Below are 23,458 nucleotides of genomic sequence, written 5' to 3' on the forward strand. Positions count from 1 at the left end.
CAAGAACACAACCCTCGCCACTCCTGTGTTCACTCTGTTTAGGATACAGCCTCCCCTGCTTACCGTTCACAGAATCTCTGCTCCGAAATCTGATCACTCACGTGAATCTAGTCTTTCAACTACAGGATTGGATTAAATGTTATGTAAATTGCACATTTATCAGGAGGAAAAGAAGGGTTGTGTCTAAGAAAACTATGCATAAATTTGAGTGCTAGGCAAACACCCAACCTTCCCAATGGTTAAACACATTACTCTATGAACTGTGCACAAGACAACCGTAAAACCATACAGAAAATGTCCTAAAGCTCTCAAAGTCACCTACATTCAGATTGCCTCAAAAGTGCCATTAGTGTCCTGAATTTCTCTCTCCACTTTGAGGAAACAAGCCCACTGTGAATGCTGTGTAAGGTTATTCCAAACTGTGGGAGCTGACCCAGTGCTAAGAAACGTCTCCAGCCCCGTAAAGTTTAGCAGTTTAGCAAAGACCTATTTCAATTAAAATCATGGTCTTATGGAGGCCTTTGTCTACTGATTGTTTTAGTGCCTTTACTGATATCAGAGAAGAGGGGCATCTGCCCTACTGTTAGTAACACAAAATGAAGAGGATACAATAGGGTACGTGAAGAACAGGAGAAATCAGGAGTGAGGAGATAATGCTAATTGGAGAAGAATGGCGGATGAGTAGAAGTCAGCCCATAACATGTATGACAAGGTAATCATAGACTGCCTCCCACCTCCATTGTTAACGCCAGCATGCCAACCAAGGACAGATGCTGTCCCCCAGGCAAGACCAGCTTTTCCCAATTGTTAAAGCCCAACTGCGCCCAAGAACAATGCGGTGTCTGCTGAAATTGCAGTGATCAAAGGCAAAGGGATCTTTCCATCTCTGGCTTAACCAACCAGCAGACTCACCCAGCCATGCTTGAGGCAACTCTGAAGAGATGGGGAAGGGACATCGCTGAGCAAGAGAAATTGAGCTCCAACAAAGTGATCCTGGATTTTGATATCAGGAAATGTAAAAAGAAGCTCTTTTTATTTCACCATATAATTACGCTTGTTTTAACAAATTTGAGTGGCTTCTATTTCAATAGAAATAGAAATGGATGGGATCAGCTCCATTATCTTTTCAGCGATTGAGCCTTGCGTGGAACTCCGGAGAGAGATTCTTTTTTTTTTAAAGATTTATTTATTTATTTGACAGATAGAAATCACAAGTAGGCAGAGAGGCAGGCAGAGAGAGAGAGGGGGAAGCAGGCTCACGCTGAGCGGAGAGCCCGATACGGGGCTCGATCCCAGGACCCTGGGACCATGACCTGAGCCAAAGGCAGAGGCTTTAACCCACCGAGCCACCCAGGCACCCCAAGAGATTCATTTTAAAAGGAGAGAGTGGTTTCAGCAATGGTCGAAGTAATGGTTTGTGTGTTCCTTGGCAACATGACAGCTTTCCAGAAAGGGCTGGAAGAAGTTAGATGCAAGAGAAGAATCAATTATGCTTCTCTTTCTCTCCCACTGCTCTACCCCCATGTGTGTGCATGTGTAATTTAGCTTGCCCGTAAGGAGGATTGGAAGATCAAACATCTTTTGTCTATCACTCCCAAATTCAAGTCCATACATACAAAAATACAATAAAAATACCCAGCCCTGGGCTCAGTCTTGATGTGGATCTCTTTTGGCCCTGTGCTTTCAGCAAAGTCATGTGGGGTGTGCGAGGGACAGAGTGGTCAGGTAAAGCCTTCCATCCATGCCACTGTTTCTGGGAACACACTATTCCACAAGACAAGATTGAGGGACAGGGACAGGATGACCACCGACTTCAAAAATAGAGACCTCAGGCCCTGTGGTTTCTGGGCAGAAAACAAAACAAAACAAAACAAAACAAAACCTGCCCTTCAAGGAAGATTAAGATGGGAGAATTCCTGATTCTAATCACTGTGTTTTACCCTTAAAAACTACTTGGTAAATATTTGTTGAAATTAAATGGACAGGGATGGTAACCTGTTTCCCAAGCTGTTTCCTTTACCTACCTTCGGTCATGTCTGATGTAAAGGGAAATATTCTTAGGTAATTCATTATTCAGTGCAACGGAGTCAAGGATGAGCGCATGCAGGTAGTGAGGCAACACACCGAGAGCGTCAGGAGGCTTTTTGTGCTTTCACTGTCGGGACATGAAATGGACCAGTGTTGGGATCCACGGACAACTGCGAAGCTGGAAGAGGGAGACAGCAGCAAAACCCAGCTGTCTGGGCACGGCCAGAGCTCCGCTCTGCAAGTTACATAACAGCTGTTGTGTAATTGTGCATTTAACTCAAAACACATTTCTAAAAGGCAAAACAATTCGGTTTTCCCAAAAGAAAGGAATGGAGAGCAAGAGAAAGAAGGACGGATGGAGAAAGAGAGCAGAATGTTGAAAGAACAGAAGTTTCTACCTGGCCCTCAAGCAGGAGGTACAGGGGAGACACAGTCCTTGGAGATGGTTGGCTTAGAAATTGGGGGCTGGCCCATGAGCCAGATCTGGGCTGCCTCCTGTTTTTGTAAATTAAATGTTATTGGAAAGCACCTATGCCCTTTAATGTATCCATTGTCTATCATTTCGTTCATGTAGAGTCGAATAAGTTACAACAGAAACCATCTGGCCTAGAAAATATTTTCTCTTTTACAAAGTTTGCTGACCCTACTCTTAGATGAATGAAAGGGCTAATAACCGTAAGTGTCCGTGAGAGCAACTAGTCACTTAGGGAACCCACCTGGGAAATGAAATTCTGGTTTTGCACTTGTTAGATCTGTGATCTTAAGCAAGCTACTTGCTGTCTCTTTATCTGTAGAATGGGGAACCAAGTAAAAATGGAAAACTGACCAAAAAAACTGTGTCTGATTTGGAACAGCTATTCATTGAACCTTCATTTCCCTATCTAAATCCCATATTGGGGGGAGCTGGCAATTTTCCCCGGGGGAAAAAATAATCGTGGTTCTTAACTCTCCATAATCAGAATTAAAGAGTATCCACAGTTTTCCACCATGTTCCTATTGTAATTTTTGGTTCAGCCTCAATACAATAACGTTTTGTGTTTAACATGGGAGGAGAACAGTTAAACATTCTTTTTTTAACAATCCCAGCTTGAAACACTCATTTTTAAGAAATTGAATTCCTTAGGGTCTGGTTTAAATCTTTTGGCACCATTGCCTGTATCAGTCATTGATAAATATAGCCAGCTTCCCAAACCTTAGGTTGGTTTCATTTTAGATGGTTTCAAGAGACGATATTGCCATCTTGCTGTTGTGGTGACTGTGTGTGAAAGTGGACTCCAAGATCTGTAAAAATCCTGCTGACTTTTCTATTCCCCCATGTAACATAATGATCATGTAGAGCCTGTGAAATCACAGTGGGTCTGCTTACCCACTGATAATACACTCGACTGGTCAGATCTTGCGAAGCTGACTTGGGTCTGTCCAGAAGGACTCTCTTCCCACTCCGCTTTTCTGGGATTGGGCTAAATTCGCTGACAGCATTGTCCTGAAGACACCTGGCCAGGGACCTCTCTTCACCAGCATCTGCTGAGAACAAGTGCCCTTCGAGACTCTTTTTCAATCCTCAGATTCTCCTAGTCCAAGTCTGTCAGAGCAAGGAAAGTTTCACAGTGGCATAAAAAGCCTGAAAAGCCAAAAAATCATAACTGGCCTTAGTGGCCAGAGCAGCTGCCCTGCATATCCTTATCGCAGGTTTCGGCTTTGTCAATTAATTCGTCTGCAAATAGTGCCCTGTCTCCAGCTGCAGTTTAAACGCTGGAGAGCTGGTTTCTTAAGGATTTAAGTTTAAAGTCAAGGGCTTCCTGCCCTAGGTGTTACAAATAAGTAGTGTCGTTTTCTTTTCGCTCTGAGTTGGTTCATCCAATCATAGTCCGGTATGCAAATAGACCTTAGCCCGCCCGTGCAGATAAAAAGGAACAAATAAAGCCAAGTGCTCTATCAGAACCAAATCGCTGAGCCTGTCACCTGTGTTCCAGGAGCTGAACCCGAAATGTCGTCCTCAGGCATGCCAGACTTACCTGTCCCACTCACCAATTTGACATATAAATATACTAAGGTTAGTACAATTTATATTTGCTGCTTTGCCTCTCAGGTTTATGAAAACGACATGTGCTGAAAGCATAAAAGGTCAATGTGAGTAAACTTGGGCAACGAGCCCTTTGCAAATACAAAAATAAAAGGCTTGCAAAATGCAGGTTTGGGTTTAGTGTCTTGATCAAATAATGATTTCTAAATTGTATCAGGCAATGTTTCATAAGTTTATTTCTTAAAATATGTCTAAGTGAAAGGAATTCTCTTCTGTGTGAAGGGTTCTTGCCCCAGGGTTCAGTGGACTTTTCTATGCAGTTCTATTCAGCATTGCTCAGCATATATGATAAGAGAGGCAAGTACTTACTAGAGAAGCTTACTCTTACTCTAAGAGCCAAACAAATAGGAAATGATTTTCTTTTTTTTTAAGAAAAGGAGAAACCCCATGCTGAAGTAACATGACTTTTCTATATGTTTAATGAGTGTCAAAATCGAAGGACTTACCTCTGATAATTTGATGAAAGCTCCTGTTTCAAAAACTCCAAATGGACCTGCATTGTTTAGCCTATTTGGGGCAAAGAAAGCATTCTTACTTCTCTCTTCAGCAAGTTTGTTGCCATTGGAGCAGATGCATAATTGTTAACTGATAAATATTTAGAGAAATAAGAGCAGGAGCCAGATCCAGACTTAAAAAATCCACAAGCTAGGGAGAACGAGGAAATGGATCCTATTTGAGCTGTTCAAAAGTATCCCTGAACTTTTGTTTCACATTGTTATATGCCTGCTTTACTTTACTGTCAGAGTCTAGAACTCCCAGGAAAAGAGATAAAACAAGCAAACAAACCAATCTGAACAAAATCACTTAAAATTGGTTAGATGGTACACTGCAGAAAGCAAGGTAAGAAAGGAACCCTTCCATCTCAGGAAGAGCCATTTTGCCTTCTGAATTAGCCAATGAAAAATCAAGAGCAGTATAATTTCATGATAAAGTGAAAGCCCCGCTAGTATTTATTTACTCCCTTACTTGTAACCATGGATGGTTTTGAAATCCTAAGGTCAGTTATATTTTCATTTTCATAAGCACAACAAATGAGGAAGTTGCTCAGCTGACTGGTTCTTTTCCTTAGGAAAGTGTCTGCAGAGATCAGATTGTGTCTTTAACATGGTTGGTCAGCAGCAATAAAGTGTAGTAAGGTATTATCTTTATGAGTTTTTATTAAAAAGGAAAACATTTTTTATTCATTTAATTTTATTCCAAATGAGAAATGGAAAATGTGATGAGTCCATACCCTCCAACAATTTGCCCTTGGCAAAAGTTTGCCTGAAAAGATGACAGGACTCCAGTCTTCCCAACTTTCTTACTCCAAATTGGTGATTCACAAGAAATTTCAGTCTAAAGCAGGCACATTTAAGAATGCATTTCATAAACGTCAAAATCATTGGCAAAGACTGAAAATTATCTCATTAATATTGCTACAGAGTCTTTTCTTTTTTTCTGTGATACTACTTGGAAAGATATTGTGGTAATCTGAATGTCACATTTTTAAAAATTTGGCTTTGCTGAAGTTTGCAGTCTTCTACATGTATCTTGAAGAAGCTCTAAAGTGAAGTGTTCTCTCTACTAAATTATGCTTCATTGGGTAGCTATAAATTGAGCATGTAAGAAACAGTAACGAACAAATGAGATGGTCCTTAAAATCTAGCATACAAACACAGACCTAGTGATCCTTTAACACAGAGAGATGGTTTCAAGATTGGAATCCGCTGTTCACTTCAAAGCCATTAGACAAGAACACCCTCTAAGGAAAATGATGGACCTAAGTGTTGAAAAGAAGGCACAATTCAAAAAGCAGCCATTTGCTTTTGCGTTTAGGAACTTTCAGGGTAGAAACACCCAATGCAAGTGAGTGAATCTCTATAAATCTGTTCTGCTCAGATAGCATTTTATTGTCTGATTTATTGGTTACAGCATTTTCACACTTGGGAGGACACCAGTTATGTATGTAATTAAATCTAAATGGGTGAGCTTTTTCAAATGTCTTTGCATTTGCTTTTTACTATGCCCCACTGAAGAATTGTATTGGATTTGCACTTGCAAGAGGGGTTGGAAAAATGACAGTTATTCACTAAGTTTCCTGGTTGCAAACCAAGTAAGCAAGGATTTTATAGTGTCTGTGGGATTCTCTTCTATGGCCGGCCCCTAAACTCTGTATTATTTTTCTCTTACCATGTTAATGTCCTTCGTTATTACCACTAGAAATATATTGGTCGTTGGGGCAAGGAGGAGGGAAGAAACAAGCAGGGTTGATAACAAAATATTACTCTAGCTATGGTAGAACTACATGCTCTCAAATTGGAGACTGCTTTTCACCCGAACAAAAGAAGTCATTGTTACATATCTTTTATGACTTATTCTCTAGTACAGTCTGATTATGTTTTTATTGTTGTTGGGTGGATAAAACAGAGATTAAGGTTAAGAAATAGTTTCTAAAATGATACAAATGTTTTTAGGATTTAAAACCTCAATAACATCATTATAAATCCACATAAACTTGGATCCCATTTCTAGGGTTGTTTTTCCCCCTTCCCAGCTCTGAATGAATCCCACATCTGCTAGCTCATCCATTTTACTGAGCCTTTAAATGAAGAGCTTCTTCAAAACTTATGTGATCACTGGGAAAACTACATTACCTTTCTCTGCCTTGGTTTCCTTATGTATAAAATGTGAATAATAAAGGTCCTAATTTCCTAAGGTGGATGAAAGCATTAAATGAGTTTTAATGCATATAAACCAATGCATATAAACCATTTGAAATCGTGCCTGGCCCATGGGAAGTAATTGATTAACGTCGGCTGCCCTGGTCCTATTTATTTTTCTGAATTCTTTCTAATTTTCCAGAATCCTCTTTTAATCCTCTTTCCAAGACCTGTCTCCTCATGAGTGTTCCTCTCATCTCGTTCTTTTCTTCTAGTTTTCCTGCCATTCTTTCTTGCACAGCCATGCCCCACCTGACAAGGATTTCATTGGTGTGAAGTTCTGAGAGTTTATCCAGGATTTCAGGGATCAAAAATTTTATCTTAAAGGATTCGGTAACTTTGTTTTTCATTCTCCCTTTATAACAGTTTTTTGTTTTGTTTTTTACCTTAATAAAAAAAAGAAAAACAGAAAATTCAAGAAGACAAGCTTTCTCAGACAGGATTAAAACCCCCAACATATTTTACTTAACTCCTAAACTTAACTCATTAAACAATAAGATGTTCCTACCAGAAAAGATTTTCATATGCTAATGACATTTTATAAACTGACAGATTCAGGCCCATACACTCAGGAAACAATTATAGCTAAAATTCATTGTGTTTTCTCTTTAGCAATGACTGCTTATTTGCAATGACTCTATTTACTTCTCATGATAACCCTACAGGGAGTTTCCTCCTCCTGTTTTATAGATGAGGAGACTGAGGAACAGAGTGGTTAAGTAACTTGCCTTAAATCATACAGCTAGAAAGTGACAAAACTAGACTTCGAACGGGGGCAGTCTGAACTCTCACACCAAGTGGTTTGTCTAAGATCAATGTTGTTACATGGGTACGTGGACTTCCTGGAATCTTATTCTGTCCTTCTTTATTCCGACTCTCATTTGTCCATTCCTGATTCCTGGAGGGGACATGACCATGAGGCTTTCCAGCTGCCACTCAGCTGTTCCCAGGCCACCAGGAGGAAGTTGGTGGCCAACTTAGAAAAAGAGGAGAACAATAAGGAAGGCTGGAAGCAAACAGACATTCTGGTTTGACTGAAAAGGTGGGGTTTGGGCTGGGAGAGGCAGTGGTGTAGAGGATTTGGAAATAGGTGTGCCATTTCTATGGGAACTGTGTTTTTCTCAATTCCTGCAGCGTAACTTTTGGTTGGGAGTAAGAGATTCCTTTCCTAGATTTCTGATAAGGTTGTTTAATACATTGCTGTTAAAGATATCTTTTTGATAGGGAAAAATGATGAACCATGGCGTACTATGCACCAGGCACCCTTATCTCCGTTTTAGATTCTTACAGCAAACAAATTCAGGCCACGTGCATTTCCCAGTACCCCATTCTCTTCACTCCCGTCTCCTGTTTTTCCTTCCATATAGTTAACAAGTCACTGAATAACCACGCTGTGCTTGGTCATATGGTAGAAGAAGGCTAATAGGGTTTAGGGAGCTTATGTCCCTGGAAGGTGAAGAAAATAAGTATGTGCATACTTGAATCATAAATTATGATAAATGCTAAAGAGAGGACAACTGAAAGCTGAGAAATGAGGGGGAAGAGCTTTCTTTCCATGAGCTTTTAGGGAAGGGTTCTTTAAGAAAGGGACATTGAAGGGGAGCCTGAAGGATACAGAGCACAAAGTGACCCTGGAGAGCTGAGAGGGGCAGGGAGACAAATAACCAAGGTAACGGCACATGGAAAAATGTTTGCAGGCGAGAGCCTGCTGTGTTCACAGAATTATCCAAAGGGCTGCCACGAGTGTCGTAAAGTTGCCGCGGCTGTCGTAAAGTGAGAGAGCCGAAGAACAGACCAGCCGAGGCTGGAGGTAGAGGCTGTGGCAAGTCTGGCCACAGCCTGGGTTTTGTAGGAGGGAAACCACACCAAGGGGTGCTTCAAACAAGGCAGGACTTACCCCCAAAACCAAGCCCGTGGTGCCGAGGCACTGCTTTCATTCGGGAAACAATATTAACTCTCTTCTGACTGAAGCAGTATTTTGTTTGCTTTTGGTTTGGAAGCAGATGAACAAAGAGCCGGATGGCTGGGAGGTACAGTGGCTTCACAAGACAAGCCAGGCTTTGAGTTCCAGCCCTTCTACTTCTTTAATGCTATGACCTTGGCCAAGCTTCTAATCTTGAGTTTCAGTTCCCCTGTCTGTAAATTGGGAATAATAATAACTACCTGGGAAAGTGGCCTGAGAATTAAGTGAAGTAATTTGTGGAAAACGCCCAGTGCTTATTAGGCCCTTGGTGCGGGCTCTTTTTAACCCTCTACTGCCCAAGATGACTCCTACAGTTCTCAAATTATTCCACTCCCAATGTACTGGAATAAATACTTGCAACGCTTGTCGTAGTTTAAAACTGCTTTCATCTACTGATCTCATCTGAGGCTCATAATGAGCCACTGGAAGAGAGTTAGAACATGTTAGTTGTGTCCCATTTTCAAGCTGAGGAACCTGAGTTCAGAGATGTTAGGTGATTTGCTCCAGGTCCCACAGCCTTAGGAGGCGCATACTAAACACGGTGGTAGTAGTCGAATCCTACCGGATTGTAACAAGTGATTTCATACCTGTTGCTTCCTTTGTATCATTCATCCCTTACTCTGATTGAGAGAGTCGAAATTTGGATGATGAGAAAAGAGGTATGATCGCGGCACTAGATCCCCAGACAGATGGTCCAACAGAGAGAAGATACTCTAGAGAAGCACTTTCTGAATTTGAATATGCACGCGAATCAGGAAGGTTTCTGGTTGAAATGCAAATTCTGATTCTCTTGGCCTGAGGTGAAGTACCAGATTCTGCATGTCTAATAGACTTCCAGATTCTGCTGACACCACTCCAAGGGTGGTCTCTTGACCAGGAGCAAAGGTCCAGTAGTTTAGGGACAACCTCACATTTTCACCAGCAATCACCACCATCTAGTTGCTTAGGGGCCAGACTTCCTCCTTTTCTTAGAAACCCATTCCCACCCAGCCAGGTCAGATTCACTTACCTTCCCCTTCGGAGAGTGCCCGAGTCCAACAGGAACCAGACGGTGGCCGCAAACAGATGGTGGGACCAACCACTGAATTTTTTCCTGAGAGGTAACCCTTCACTACAAATGCAATGTTTTAGCTCATCTCCAAGGACTGGTGTCTTGGCAAATTCTTTTGTTCTCTGGCACCTGCCTGCCTCAAGGAACCTAATCAATAGCAATCCTAAAGTAAATAACCCATGCTCTAGAGATCCTATTAGTTCAATTTCGTTAGGAGTCTCACTACTCCAAGCATTCACTTGATTTCTCTACACTGGACTTCACCTTCTGAATTCATCATTAGCTGCCTGCCAAAATGAGAGGGCTGGGTGGGAAAACTCTTAGGGTTTATGGGAAACAGCTCCTTTGAAGAGGCACTGAACCAAAAGTTAAGGTAATGCTTCTGAAATGGCATGTGTAATCCGTAGAATGATGTAGTACACATCTACATAGAGGAGACCTCATGGGAGTACAGACATTGATAAATGGTGATACACGGTCTCAGAGTAGCGATTACCTGGCTTGGGGTGGCAGTGGTGGTGGTGGTTTGGGTTTTCATGACACTAGTATTACTGTGGCCAAATACCTTATACATTTACTAGATTTAAGTAGCAGCATAGAGCCGTGTTCAAAAGAACAGGAGCAATAGTTGCTTCGTAATTAAAACCACTACTCATAGACAAATCAGAGAAGTGGGTATTTGTGTGAACCCAGATTCCAGAACACTGTTATGTTTTGAGTGTGTGTGTATCCAAACCTCACACAACTGTTGTTTGCAAGGGATGTAGTGTTTTTCATATTTGAGTTTCTGATTGCACATCATCATATCCGTACCTCCTGACTTTGTTGTAATGTTGAAATTGTTCATGGAAATTTGCTTCCTAGAAATCTGGACAAATATCACAGATTGCAAAACTTTGCCTCAACAACTACCCACTCCTCACCCAGAGCCCATCATGTGACTATTTCCACTGTTTTCCTGATACCTAATAAGAAATTGAAATAATACAAACAACAAATAACTGAATTATGCTATTTGCCACTAAATATGCAGAACTTTCTGCGGCATCTCTTTGATACAGGGTATGCATGACCTAAGAGATCCTTGATAAGTATTTTTGTCATCGGTGGGATATAGTGAAGATGTGGCTCAAAACAGACATGCCTTAGCATCTTTATTTTCCCTAGTTAAAAGAGCTGAGGGTTTTCTGAATAAATAAGAAAAAAAGAGTATACATTTATGTTACTGAAGTCAGACTATAATATAAAACAGAAATGAAAGGGAAATTTTATTTCTCCCACTTTCGTTTTGGTCACTCTCATTTTGTTTTCATTCCTCTGGGTCAAGTTAAATATTTTCCTCCCATCTGTTATTTCCTCCTTAATTTCCTTTTAGATTTTTTTTTTTTTTTTTTTTACTTTTGGTCTCAACATTTTGCTTTACTGCCTCAGGGTTTGAGATGAACGGAGTTGCCAAAGATCTAGCTTTGATTCTTTTAAACATTTAACACCTCTCCCTGACTTAGCTCAGCCTCTCATTATTCATCCCTCATCTTGTTCTCTAAGCCCCTCCCCCAAAGTCTTTGGTACTCTTAAGTGCTTGATGCTGAGAAAAGTTTTACATGTGCACAGCACACATCCGTTCTTGTCGGTCCCATCACTCCACAGCCTGTGCCCCAGCATCTCAGGTCTGAAAATTCACACAAGAGACATAATATGGGGAATTCTGTCACCTCCCTCCCCCTTGGCATATCTTAAAACAAATCCTCTGTGCACTGAAAATGTGATCTGCCGAAAAATCTCTCTGCCACCAAGAAAGCACTAGTTTCCCTTATATGAGCTAGAGCCGCTGGCCCTATTGCAGCCCCAAAGAGATGATGTGAATTTACGGCACCCTGAGTATCTACTGGAGGGAGTCACGGGCTCTCTCTCTTCTTTAAACCAACAGGTTCCAAAATCTTACACCAACAAACAAAGCTAATAGGTTTTATTTTGCCTATTAGTTAAATTCAGCTTGATCCAAGCCAGAAATATTTTGAGGAAGGGGCTTATTTATTTAGAATTGTAGCTTTATGCCAATCACATAAAGACATAGTTATTTTTATTCTGGAAAGGTTCCCCCCCCCGAAATTATGACTTATTCTTGGACATTAAACTACAGTCAGGAAACTGCCTTTTTTTTTTCTCTTTAAATCCAAGGTCATGATGTGTCCCTTAAAGCTGGCATATCTAAAATTTAAAGAGTAAAAAATCAATTTTTAAGTTTCCTCAGCGCTCGTTGATTGTCTCCCCTAATAAGAAGCACGTGACATTTAAGAGCATGCATAGGAATCTATAATTCCCAATCAATATTATGAACTTTAAGCTGAGGTCCAGTGTATATATATTATTCAAAAGTATCCTGACTGTGAAACTCATAAGTAGAATGTAGTTCATATAGTAGTTAAATGGAACCCAAGATTTTTTTTTTTTTTTTTTTTTTTTACTTCCTATGGGATGGTCCCTTTCCCCCTAAAGTTGCTAAAGACAAACAGCAAATGGAAAATGAGGTTTTTACCATGATAGATCATTTCAACAGTCCTCAAATAGGTTTCATAATGATTATACCAAACATCCATGAGTCTACACTTCTCCACATAACCATTTTAGATAACAGGAAGGATGATTATTCACAAATGTTTGGTCACACAGTTAGCTGAAAGGCAAATGTCAAATGTAAAGCCCACAAAATTAAAACAGAAAAAAACATCTTTAAGGTAGTTCTTACCAAAACACTCTTGCACAGCTAAGGGAAGAGAAGGAAGGTGCAGCGTTTGGCCCTCACAACCACCTTGGTCATCTCACCACGCCATGTTCTAGTCTTACGCTGAAAGGCTTCTGTTCAGGGGAGAACGCATACATTTGTAAACTGCAGCCGCTACTGCCCTCTCACTCCATCCACTCTCAAGCCTTATGAGCGAACGCATGGAATGTGAAGATGGTCTCCCGGCTAATCTCCCGGGATTCTGGTCGCCCCACTTCAAATCCATTTTGGGTACATTCACGTCAACATCCCTCAAACATCCATTCGCTCCTGTCATGCCCTTACCACATCCAGATTAGAGTCCAGCCATCCCACTCTGAGGGTCGAGATTCACCACGAACTGGCTTCCTTTCATCATCGAAACTAATCTATGACTTGTTTCCATTAACTCTCTGCATAGGGCTCATCTCTTCTCTGTGTTTTATGTATCCCAAGAGCATTCTCTTCCTTTGCTCGTTTTCTCTCTCCATCAATCCAATACCATCCTTCAAGGAGGCATTCTTCTGGCCCATTGCCTGCCCTTCTGTGGGTTCCACTCTGCAGTGTCCTGATGAAAAGTACTGCTTTGGTTTTTACCCTACATACAACCTTCAATTCTTTATGGGCCAATCTTTTTTTTTTTTTTTTAAAGATTTTATTTATTTATTTGAGAGAGAGAGACAGTGAGAGAGAGCACGAGCGAGGAGAAGGTCAGAGAGCGAAGCAGACTCCCCATGGAGCTGGGAGCCTGATGCGGGACTCGATCCCGGGACTCCAGGATCACGTTTATGGGCCAATCTTGATGTGAATACACTCTCTCCTTGGATTATGAGACCCTTGAGGGCAGGGGCTCACTCTCTCATACTTCCCCACAGTATCCTCCGGATGTCTCAAATATTTACTATTTGGCAGAACATAATAAGTAACTTAATAGCAAGATACAAAAGGCTGTGTCAGGAAAGAGGGGGGAAATAAAAGGTTAAATCCAATTGGACTGACTAGTGAAATCTTCACAAGGAGGTGACACTTGAAGCAAGACTTCAAGAATGAGTAGAAGAAAATAGTGAAACTCCAGTCTGAGGAACAGCATGAATAAAGGTGTGGAGCAGAAGGACATGGTGAAATAAGTGAAATAAGTCAAATAAGGCCAAAGTAGAAGCTGAACTGAGGAAATAAAATTTGGAAAAGGGCGATGGGGCCCCGTATGCTTAGGAGAACCACCTAAGTGTTCTAAGGAGTGTCCAAAATGTGCATTGGGTTGGCTTAGGAAGATTATGATAGTGGGGAGTGGGGGGGGTGTGTAAATTTCAACTAGGCAGAGGAAGAACAGGGAGTTTTTTGTGTTTGTTTTTTTGTTTTGTTGGTTTGTGTGTGTGTGTATATATGATAGTATAGAAGAGCATGATAACCAAACAATGACTAGGGACTGTGTGTATCATTAACAGGAGAGAAAATGTGTGTCTGTGTGTGTCCCTGTGTGTGTGTGTGAGAGAGAGAAAGAGAGAGAGGGAGGGAGAGAATGTGCAAACTCTAGAACTATAGTCGAGTCAAGAGCAGCATAAAGCTGAGACGACCATGAACTGTGTTTGGAACATGTTGATTCAGATATTTTGCAGCCAACCTTTGGGAAGAAAGTATAAAAAAGGAAGGGCTAGAGATGCGTAAAGGAAAACACTTGCCTCAAGCCTAATTATAGGATTCTGCAAAATGTGTTTGCGAGAGCTGGAATGCTGATTCACCCTAAGAGACGTTGAGCAAGTCAGTATTTTAATCTGAATTTATCTTTCTTCAAGTTGAACTCAGATGCCAACACGTTTTTCTTGAAGGACAATGGGAATTGTACGGTTTTCATCTGTATCCCATTATCCTTTCCCACACCCCCACATATGTGTCCTGGGACATCTAGTCAACTCATCTCAGCGGCTGTGCAGCCCCGCCCCTTTATTTACTCACGTTCCCATCTTCTTCCTGTCCATTCCCGGCTAGCACTCTAATTTCATGAGCTCCTCTGAATACTGACTTGATGCTGTTTGGACGTACAAGTTACTGTATCGGTGTGAATAGGCAAATAAGAAGGCTTATCCTCCCCTTTGTTTTTGTTTTTTTTCCAGCAAATCACAAATATACTGTGTCCATGTGCAGAACATTATAGATCTTACCCATGGGTAGCTACTGGGTTGTAGGTTCTTCTAATCAGTTTTAAGTTATTTATTCAAGAATTCATGACGGAGCTGAAAAACCACTCGAGGGCTGGGACTGTGCTGGACACTGAGGATAAACCAGAAAGCCAAACAAACATCGTCCTTGACCTTATCTTACCAAGCTTACGGCCTAGGAGAGAAGGCACACATTTTAAAAATGACTTTTTAAAAAAGTGACAAGTTTGGTGATGGAAGTTTAGCAGAGCAGGGAAATATTTTGGAGAACAGGCTGTCTGTCTAAGTAATGTTGTAAATGACAGAATATAGAATTCTACTTAAGCATTTAGGGATACAGGGTAATACATATTTCATGAATGTGACTGGATATTTAGCTCTGGATATTTATGGACACTATTCAATAGAATAACTGAGTCAGTATAAACTCACAGGTTAATTTTAAAACTTGTTATTTCAAATATGTGTAATAAAAGTAATTAAACTAAAAATGTATAATCTTGTTAGCCGCCACTGGGGAACTTTTAATAGCCGACTGTTGTTTAGTATAGCAACAAATTTAAACCTTGGTGGGGGAGAGGGGCCGTATTGCAATACTTTGTCCCTCAGTGGCCTATTAATAATTTAACTTTAAGTACCAAGTAAGGGGAGGTGTCTGAATTAAGATAAATGTAAAAAAATGCAGGGCAGCTGTCCCCCTTCACTTATCAACTACCTGTGATTCATAATTACATCAAATAATTCACAGTGTAACAAGAAATCCGACAGAAAATGGTAATACATAAAGTTCAGTAGCATACCTATGGTAATATTTATCATTCAAAAATAAGTAAGAAAAAGGAGAGTAAACAAGAAGTAATGAAATAACAGGAGGGGGAAGAAATTCTAGCTTTTACCAAAAACGAAATTTTCTTTACTACAAAAGCAGTACTTCTTAATTAGACTTTGTATATTTTACTGTAGTAAAAGTTGAATGAATGACAGACACCTCAAAGCCCTAGTAGGCTGCACAGTGAAGGAGCAGTTAAAGGCAGCAAAGTTGAAATTTGGGACTTTTAAACAATAAACTAACATGTTTAAGTATTTACGTTCATTTATACACAGAACGAAATTCCATGTTTCTAGACCTCTCTGTCTCTGTGATGCATGTCTCTTAGATATCATTAAGAAATCCAGTACCTGATTTAATCTGAGGACAAATAAATGATTAGATAACTCTTTAAAAGAATAAAACCCTTATGCCTGGAAACAGCCAGTAAAAACATGTCATTAGCCAATTTTTTTTTCTAAGCAAATTTCTTTTAAAACTGTCCTCCATGCTACCTTTAAAATAGTAAAATAAAGGATCAGGAAACAGTCACTTACGAAACCAAATCACCAGCCGCCCAACAGGAGGACGCTCCGAATCTAAAGGGAAAAGTTAAGATTAATGAAGAGTAAAGCCACCAAAGCCTCTGGTCTTACCTCAAACTCAGATAAAAGTACTTTTTCTAGATGGTTTTCTCCAGTTTGTATTTTCCAGGGTTGAAATAACCTCGTACCTCAGTGTAATTTCAAAGTATTACGTTATTTTAATACGTGTGTATGAGCTCACACACGCATGTGTGTATGCTGTATAAAATGTCTCAAACAGCCAAAAATTCCTTGCAGGGTAGGGAGAGGTGTGTGAAAGTTTTAAATTGGCCTCATGTAGGCATTTTATAATACTCTAAGTTTATAAAAGAATTCATCAAATTTGTTGCCTCATTAAAGGTTTGTTTACCTCCTTTCTCTCCCTCTCTGCAGATTTTCATAAACAATGAGTGGCATAATTCAGTGAGTGGCAAGAAATTTCCTGTCTTTAATCCTGCAACCGAGGAGAAACTCTGTGAAGTAGAAGAAGGAGATAAGGTAGGTTTCCCAGCCGTTACGCTAGCCTTCATTGTTTCCCACCATGCTGGGCTTTGAATCCCACCACAACCTGAAGTAAACGGGTCATGAAAATACCCTTTCTGGGGCTGTCTGGGAAGTTGTTCTCCATGCATCAAGGGTGCCCATAGCCAAGGGGTAATGATGAGCCCATGGTTCCAGATGGGGGGCTGACTTTTTTTCTTGCTATTTCTCCTTATTTGTTCTTCAGTATTTGGGTTTATTGTATAAAGAGACTACATACGATTAGTCGTAGATTTATAAAGCAGAGAAATCCCTTATATAACATTGTTCTTTTTTTTAAGTTGCAAGATGAAACGAAAGGTAACAAGATAGAACGTTTGAAACAATATATTGCCACATTATATTCTTAAAAATCATTGAATGGTGTGGTGTGTAAACGATGAATCTTGGAACACTGAGAAAATAAAATTAAATTTAAAAAATAAAATGCAAAAAATATCATTGAGTGAACATTAAATTGGTACCTTGAAAAACTGAATCTTAAAACCACAGCAATTGAACCATGAATTGAAGATATTGTGGTTTTCTAGCTAATCATCATACTGACTACAACAAAACCCAACTTATATCATCATTATTTTTTAATTCTAAACATTAATTTAACCCTCAACCCTCCCAGTGGGAAAGCTTCTATTTGTAACTGTTTTCACAAATGATAACGAAATAACAGAATGGACAGGTTGACTAATTTACTTTAGAGAACATTGCTCATAAATAATGATATTTTAAAAATCAAAAAACAATAATAATAATGAAGTCAATAGTCAAATGCTGTCCTTCTGACCCCAGAGTCTGTGACCGGCAGGGTTGCCTTAACTTGTGATTATTATAAAAGTGAAATACTAAATAGCCTGGGAAGTGAGGAGATAAAAGCCTTCCTGTTTTTCATCTGAGCCCGTACCTTAAAATGTGAATGTGTTTCTCAGTCTTTAGTTGTCCAAATATGATCAAGCTTGAAATCTCTGTCCTATAAGGTATTAAAAAATAAGTTGTTTGGGTACATAAAAAGACCATTGAAAGATGAAGTCCGAATGTCGACCCAAGGATAATACTATTTGTGACCTGAGGTTCAGCTCCATGTTCCTGCCCAGTTCCCATTTTTTCACTACCTTCTCCCCACGTGATGAGATCCCTAATTGAAGGCATTGAGCCTTGTAGATTTATTCTAAGATAGCCATAGACCTATGGGGCTCCTTTAGGGTTAGAGAAGCCCCCGGATCGGGTGGCAATATCATCAGAAGACAAGATCTGAGCCTCAAGGAGCCAGAGTTCAGAGTTGAACCAGAGGGGTCGGCAGCTTGAGAAGTAGATGCAGAATAGAATGGAGAACACAGGCCACCGCTTTCAGATTTCACTTTCTGTACACACCAGAGATCATCTGTGCATAAATTCTTCGTGGGTATCTCACTAGCCTCTGGGGAAAAGGCCAGAGAGGCCTTCTCAGGCCACCCCATCAACATAGGAATTTCACATTCCCTGTGCCCAGAATCATGGTCCAAACAGTGAAAGTGCACACCGCTCACGGCCTCCGTGACTGCCAGGGTCAAGGTACGATCCTCGGGTCCTAGTTCAGATCATTAGCTGTAGAAAGAACACAAATGTTTCACATGTTACTGACCCTCCTTTTGAGCTTTGGTTCTTTGTTGTGTAATAGGGAGATAGGAAAAACTTGGGGAAAGTTAAGTAAGAAAAGATGTTGGGGCGCCTGGGTGGCTCAGTTGGTTAGGCATCTGCCTTTGGCTTAGGTCATGATCCCAGAGTCCTGGGATCCAGCCCTGTGTCAGGCTTCCTGCTCGGTGGGGAGCCTCCTCCTTCCTCTCACTGTGTCCCCCACCCTGCTCTTTCTCTTTCTTTCTCTCAAATGAAGAAATTAAAAAAAAAAAAAAAAAAGGATGTAGTGTTTTAACAGTGCCAAGGATATAACAAAGCCCAGTCATTGTAGGGTTTTATACTTCTTTAAAGCTCCCCCAAAATTTCCCAGGTAGAATTACTCTCAACTGTGCCAGTACAGAACATCATATTTACCTAGATGATAACCCCTGTTTTGCATGGGTATCGGTGGGTTTGTCTGAGACACCATGCTTCTTGTAAAGGTCCACATTACCTTTTACCATTATACTTTCAGTGTCTTACCTCCTACAGGTGATGAAATTCCGTAAGTATACGTAAAACTCCTCCATTAAGCTCTGAGTTTCCATATCCCAGCCCCCCACACACATATACACACTCTCATCATCTTAGGAATCTAGTACTAAATTAACTACTGACTAAGGCAGTGTTTCTCACAGTTTTGCCTGCAACCAAATTCCCTTGAAGGCTTGTTGGAACACGGGTTTCTGGGCCACACCCCACCCCGTAGGGTTTATTTCAGTAATTCTACCGTGGGGCCTGAAAATTTGCATTTCTGACAAATTCTTAGGGGATGCTGCTGTTGCTGATTGGGGTGGAGATGGGGGAATATACTTTGAGAACTACTGCATGAAATTATTAAACCATTAAATTATGATTGCATTTCCTAAGGGGTATGGACTTTAATAAGTAAGAAAGTTGGAGTGAAAACCTGCACCGTAACAATCTCTGTGCACCCCTGTGAAATGTTACAAGGCCAGACTTGAGCAGAGAAGTACCGATGATCCCTGGCAACCTGTCTTAGGAGACCCAGAAGCCTATGTGCTTTGGGCCATTCCTAGAAAGAAGAGAAACATGTACTCTTCTATTCAGCAGAGAAATGACTTTGCCAGAGACTTCCGGAGATCTACCCAACACTACGTTACAACGCCACGTTACAGCAAATGTCCTTCTAGTTGGCTGAGTGGCTCTGGCAATCCGGGGTGGGGAGGGGAAGCAATAAAGGGCAGGGCGAGCTACGTCTGAGCCTCTGACAGCTGCCCGCTCCCTCTCTCCAGAGATATAAATGCTGCTCAGGAGTAAGACTGCAAACATGGTTGCGTTGGCAATTACCAAAAGAACAAGTATTCTTGGTGCTTTGGCCCTGGTGCTTTGGACATCTCTCTTTGCCACTGGCTTGCAGCTTTCGTTTCATCAGGAAGACAAATCTGTGCCTAGAGCTCCAGCTGCAACCTTATCAAGATCTCCAAGGACTTTTCTTGCATCGTTGGTGGTGGGATTTGCCTTCTTCCTAAAGTGCAGTGAGGGGGGAGCTGAGGAGAAGACTTGAAGCTTTAGAAATACCTGTCATCTATTTGCTACGGGCTTATCAGTAATTACTCCCGCTCAGAGCAGTATTGTCTGCGCGAATGATCAGGAACACTCACTAACACCCTGCAAAGCTTCAAATCGGGTCACAACGCTAACTGAACTGCTTGAGTTCAGTTGTTTAAGGTATAAACTGTTCAGGGTAACCAGCTATTTGCTTCACATTCAACATTCTTGTCATCCCATTCTCTTCCGGAGTAATCTACTGATGTTTGCTTTTCAATAATGATTGCTCGTCTCACAATTTTTAACCGACAAATGCACGTGAACTCCTAACATTGCTTAGTGAAAGGTACAAATCGAGTAAATTACACAGTCACCGTAAACCTAATATTCTGGAACTGACTCTTGAGATAATGAGCCCAAGAGGTTTTAGGGATTTAATTTATGAGTAGAATGGACTTAACAATGGGCTATATACTGCCTTTCAATGGTGTTATAAAGAAAGGAGGAGGGGCGAGAATGAATGGGGGCTACAAAGCAAAGCACAGATGTGGGTGGGAACTGTTTTCTTTTCACTTCAGTGCCTCTTTTAGGCTATATTGACTAATCCTGAAAACTGCTTTTAATACCGAGCATGACCTAACAAATAATTGGTGGGGATAAAAACAAATGTCCATTAAAGTAAGTGCTTATGACAGGTGTAAAAGTAAAACTGGTCTGATGACTATTTTCTCCAAATTGGAATGGATCTAATATGGAAACGGGCAGCCTGGGAGCAATAGAGAAGTTTGTCCTTCTTCAACTATGTTTAAGAGGTCTTTTGATATTTCATCATCCAAACTTAAAAAAAAAAAAAGGAACATTTAAAGCCCTCTAAGGCAAAAGTGTTATTGGGGTGGCAAATCTGAGTTAATACGCCAAATTGTTTTCGGGTGAATTGAAAAACCATGTCCTTGGAGATGTTAGTCCTGAAGTAAAATTCCAAGAAATACTACTCATAGAATTTAAATAATAACAATAAAAAAAAAAACCCTTATGCTTACTATGGTTAGTGTAAAAGCTTTCTTATGTAATAGAATCAGTTAAAATATGATTTATGATTTGCATGTCAATATAAGCAAATTATTTATATCAGGAGCACTCTTCTATAAAATCAATGTAACATGATGAGTTTAAAAGGTTGGTAATTAAATTGTTAAATATTTATTAACTGCCTCTTGTAGGCCCAGAATAATAAGGAATATTATAGCTTTTAATACAGAGACCAATAAATATTCATCACAAAGATCACCATCAGGATGTCTTGCAGAGCTATAAAACCAGATTTGGGAGCCAGATGTGGGATCAAATTTTGGTTGATAGATTTCATGCTGGATTTCACGTCCCGTAAAGCAAAGTCCATGCTGTTGAACTGTCGTAGTAACTGCAGAGTTACGGAAGGCTTCACTGAGTGCCTGGAGCTTAGTAAGTTCTTCCTCGGAGCTCCCATCAGGCTAGGTTAGACTAGCAAGGGTCTAAGTAGGTTATGATATTTGGTCTTAAAGAGTATGTCACATTTTGAAAATAGAGAGCTGTACTGGTGGAACATTCTTGGCAAGGAGAATTTCAGGACCAAAGGTGAAAAGCAGTCGGGCCAGACAGAGTAGGAAAAAAAATGTGAACACAAGTTTGGAAAGGTGAGGTAGGGTCCCAAAATGTTGGGTCATGAAAGTCAGAAAGAGTCTGGCCTGAGGACCATAGACAAAGGGGAGTTGCAAATATTCAATAGGGAAAGTGGTGACATAAGGTTGCACGGGGAAGATTAGCCTGGTGGCCACGGGCAAGACAGCTGGGGGACACAGAAGAGAACGGCTTGAGAAGGCAAGCAACGATTAGATAATAGCAGCCTAAAATGATACACGGTAGAGAAAACTGAAAGGAAAGATTAAAATATACTAGAACTACTGAGAGTTATTTGAGGGTGGTTTTGCCTGTTTTGCTGCAACTATGATAGCCCTTGTGACCCCTTAATGAACACTGAGTCATGTCTGTCACAGAGAAAATGTGTTTCCGGTGTTACCTTATTTAATTTTCAAAAGGACAATCTCCTGTCTTCCCGATTTGATCATTAGTAGCCGGATCCCAAGATTTACAGTAGAGTGTTCAGCAAATTTTTGGATGGAGGAATAGATGGCTGGATTGGGAGGATGGATGAATGGATGGACAGATGGATGGATGGATGGATGGACAGATGGATGGATGGATGGATGGGTGGGTGGATGTCTCCAAACTCACAGAGTTAATAGATGGGGAACTAGAATTTAAACCTGGGTTGTTTTGTTCCAAATCTATGTGTTAACGATCCTTACTCTGCTTCTGTGCCTGCAAGATAAAATAGATTATGAGCAAAGGAGGATTATGGTGCAAAGTACACAACTGTAGGAAAGTCCTTATCTCCGTGTGTTTTCCGCACGGCAGAGTTAGATGTCTTGAAGCCATTTTTCTCCCTTCCCTTTGAGAGGCCGGGATGGCTCTGATAAACTGTGTCTGGCTAAGGCTGACGGCAGAACACTGAGCAGAAAGATCCAGATGAAAGCTGTGTCACACAGACCTGTTTAAAAGCACAGCAGCATATATTTTTTAAGCTGTGGTATCCATAGATCATACTGGCAATTTCCGAATATTGTGGGATTTCTTTCCCAAATAGCACTGTCTGTGTATACCGTGGGAAAAGTTAGAACTTATGGCATAAAACAATATCCAAATATAAATAATCAGTGTGATTAACTGAATACCTCCAATATGACTATATGTACATTTCTCAGGAAGGGCGAGTACCAATGCATTATTTTATTGTATATACTCATCATTCTCTCAGAAGTTAGGTGGTGAGATAAACAAATATATGATGTATTATAGTGAAAGAATGTTTGCTTGGGCTCTGTGAATGTTATCACTTAATCAAAGTAGATTACACTTCTAAAATACCTTGCTGGACTCAGATCATCTTAGTGTGGTGATAAATACTGTAAAAATAGTTTATTTGTCTTTTAATTTGCAGATTTCTAAGTTTTGGACTTTTAATGAAATACACTCCAAGGTGGGGGATATTAACTTGAGGTTCACGATTCCCACTGGGGCAGGGGTCATTCTTGAATGGGGTTCAGCTAAATTATGGGCAACTTTAAAAATTTTTTATGTAATTTTCTCCCCGATTCTCAAAAGAAATTATTTCTTCTGCAAACATTTCCAACCAACTGGCCTAAGATGTGGCCATGATTTGTGGAATTTATGTAGCTCTGTGTCGTGGCCAGTCCTGCACACCAAAGAACATTGGAACAATCTATGCCTTTAAGTTGTCTGCAACTGGGGAGCCTGCGTGGCTCAGTCGATGAAGCGTCTGACTCTTGATGTCACCTCAGTTCACTGACAATCTCAGAGTTTTGAGATCAAGCCTCTCATGGGGCTCTGTGCCAGGCATGGACCCTGCTTAAGATTTTCTTTCTCCCTTTCCCTCAGCCAGCCCTGCCCAACCCTCCCTCTCGCGCATGTTCTCTTTCAAAAAAAAAAAAAAATGCTTACAATTGATTTGAGGCAGAAAAAACATATAAAGTAGTAATGGAAGCGGTGGTGAGTTTTGTGGTAGG

The 23,458-nt window shown here is 40.6% G+C and overlaps 1 protein-coding gene across 3 annotated transcripts in view; it reads left to right on the forward strand.

The window, feature by feature from the left end:
* Positions 1-23,458, forward strand: part of ALDH1A1 (aldehyde dehydrogenase 1 family member A1) — a 392,715-nt gene that overhangs the window by 336,837 nt on the left and 32,420 nt on the right. For 2 of the 3 annotated variants that reach the window (XM_044265890.1, XM_044265891.1), the window contains one exon: positions 16,527-16,631. In XM_044265890.1, coding sequence (XP_044121825.1) covers positions 16,527-16,631 — 105 coding nt within the window. Of the gene's footprint in view, positions 1-3,959; positions 4,082-16,526; positions 16,632-23,458 lie in introns of those variants that run through there. The other variant, XM_044265889.1, reaches the window with a different exon arrangement.

This window comes from Neovison vison, chromosome 9, assembly GCF_020171115.1.
Source record: "Neovison vison isolate M4711 chromosome 9, ASM_NN_V1, whole genome shotgun sequence".
Taxonomy (NCBI): Eukaryota; Metazoa; Chordata; class Mammalia; order Carnivora; family Mustelidae; genus Neogale; species Neogale vison.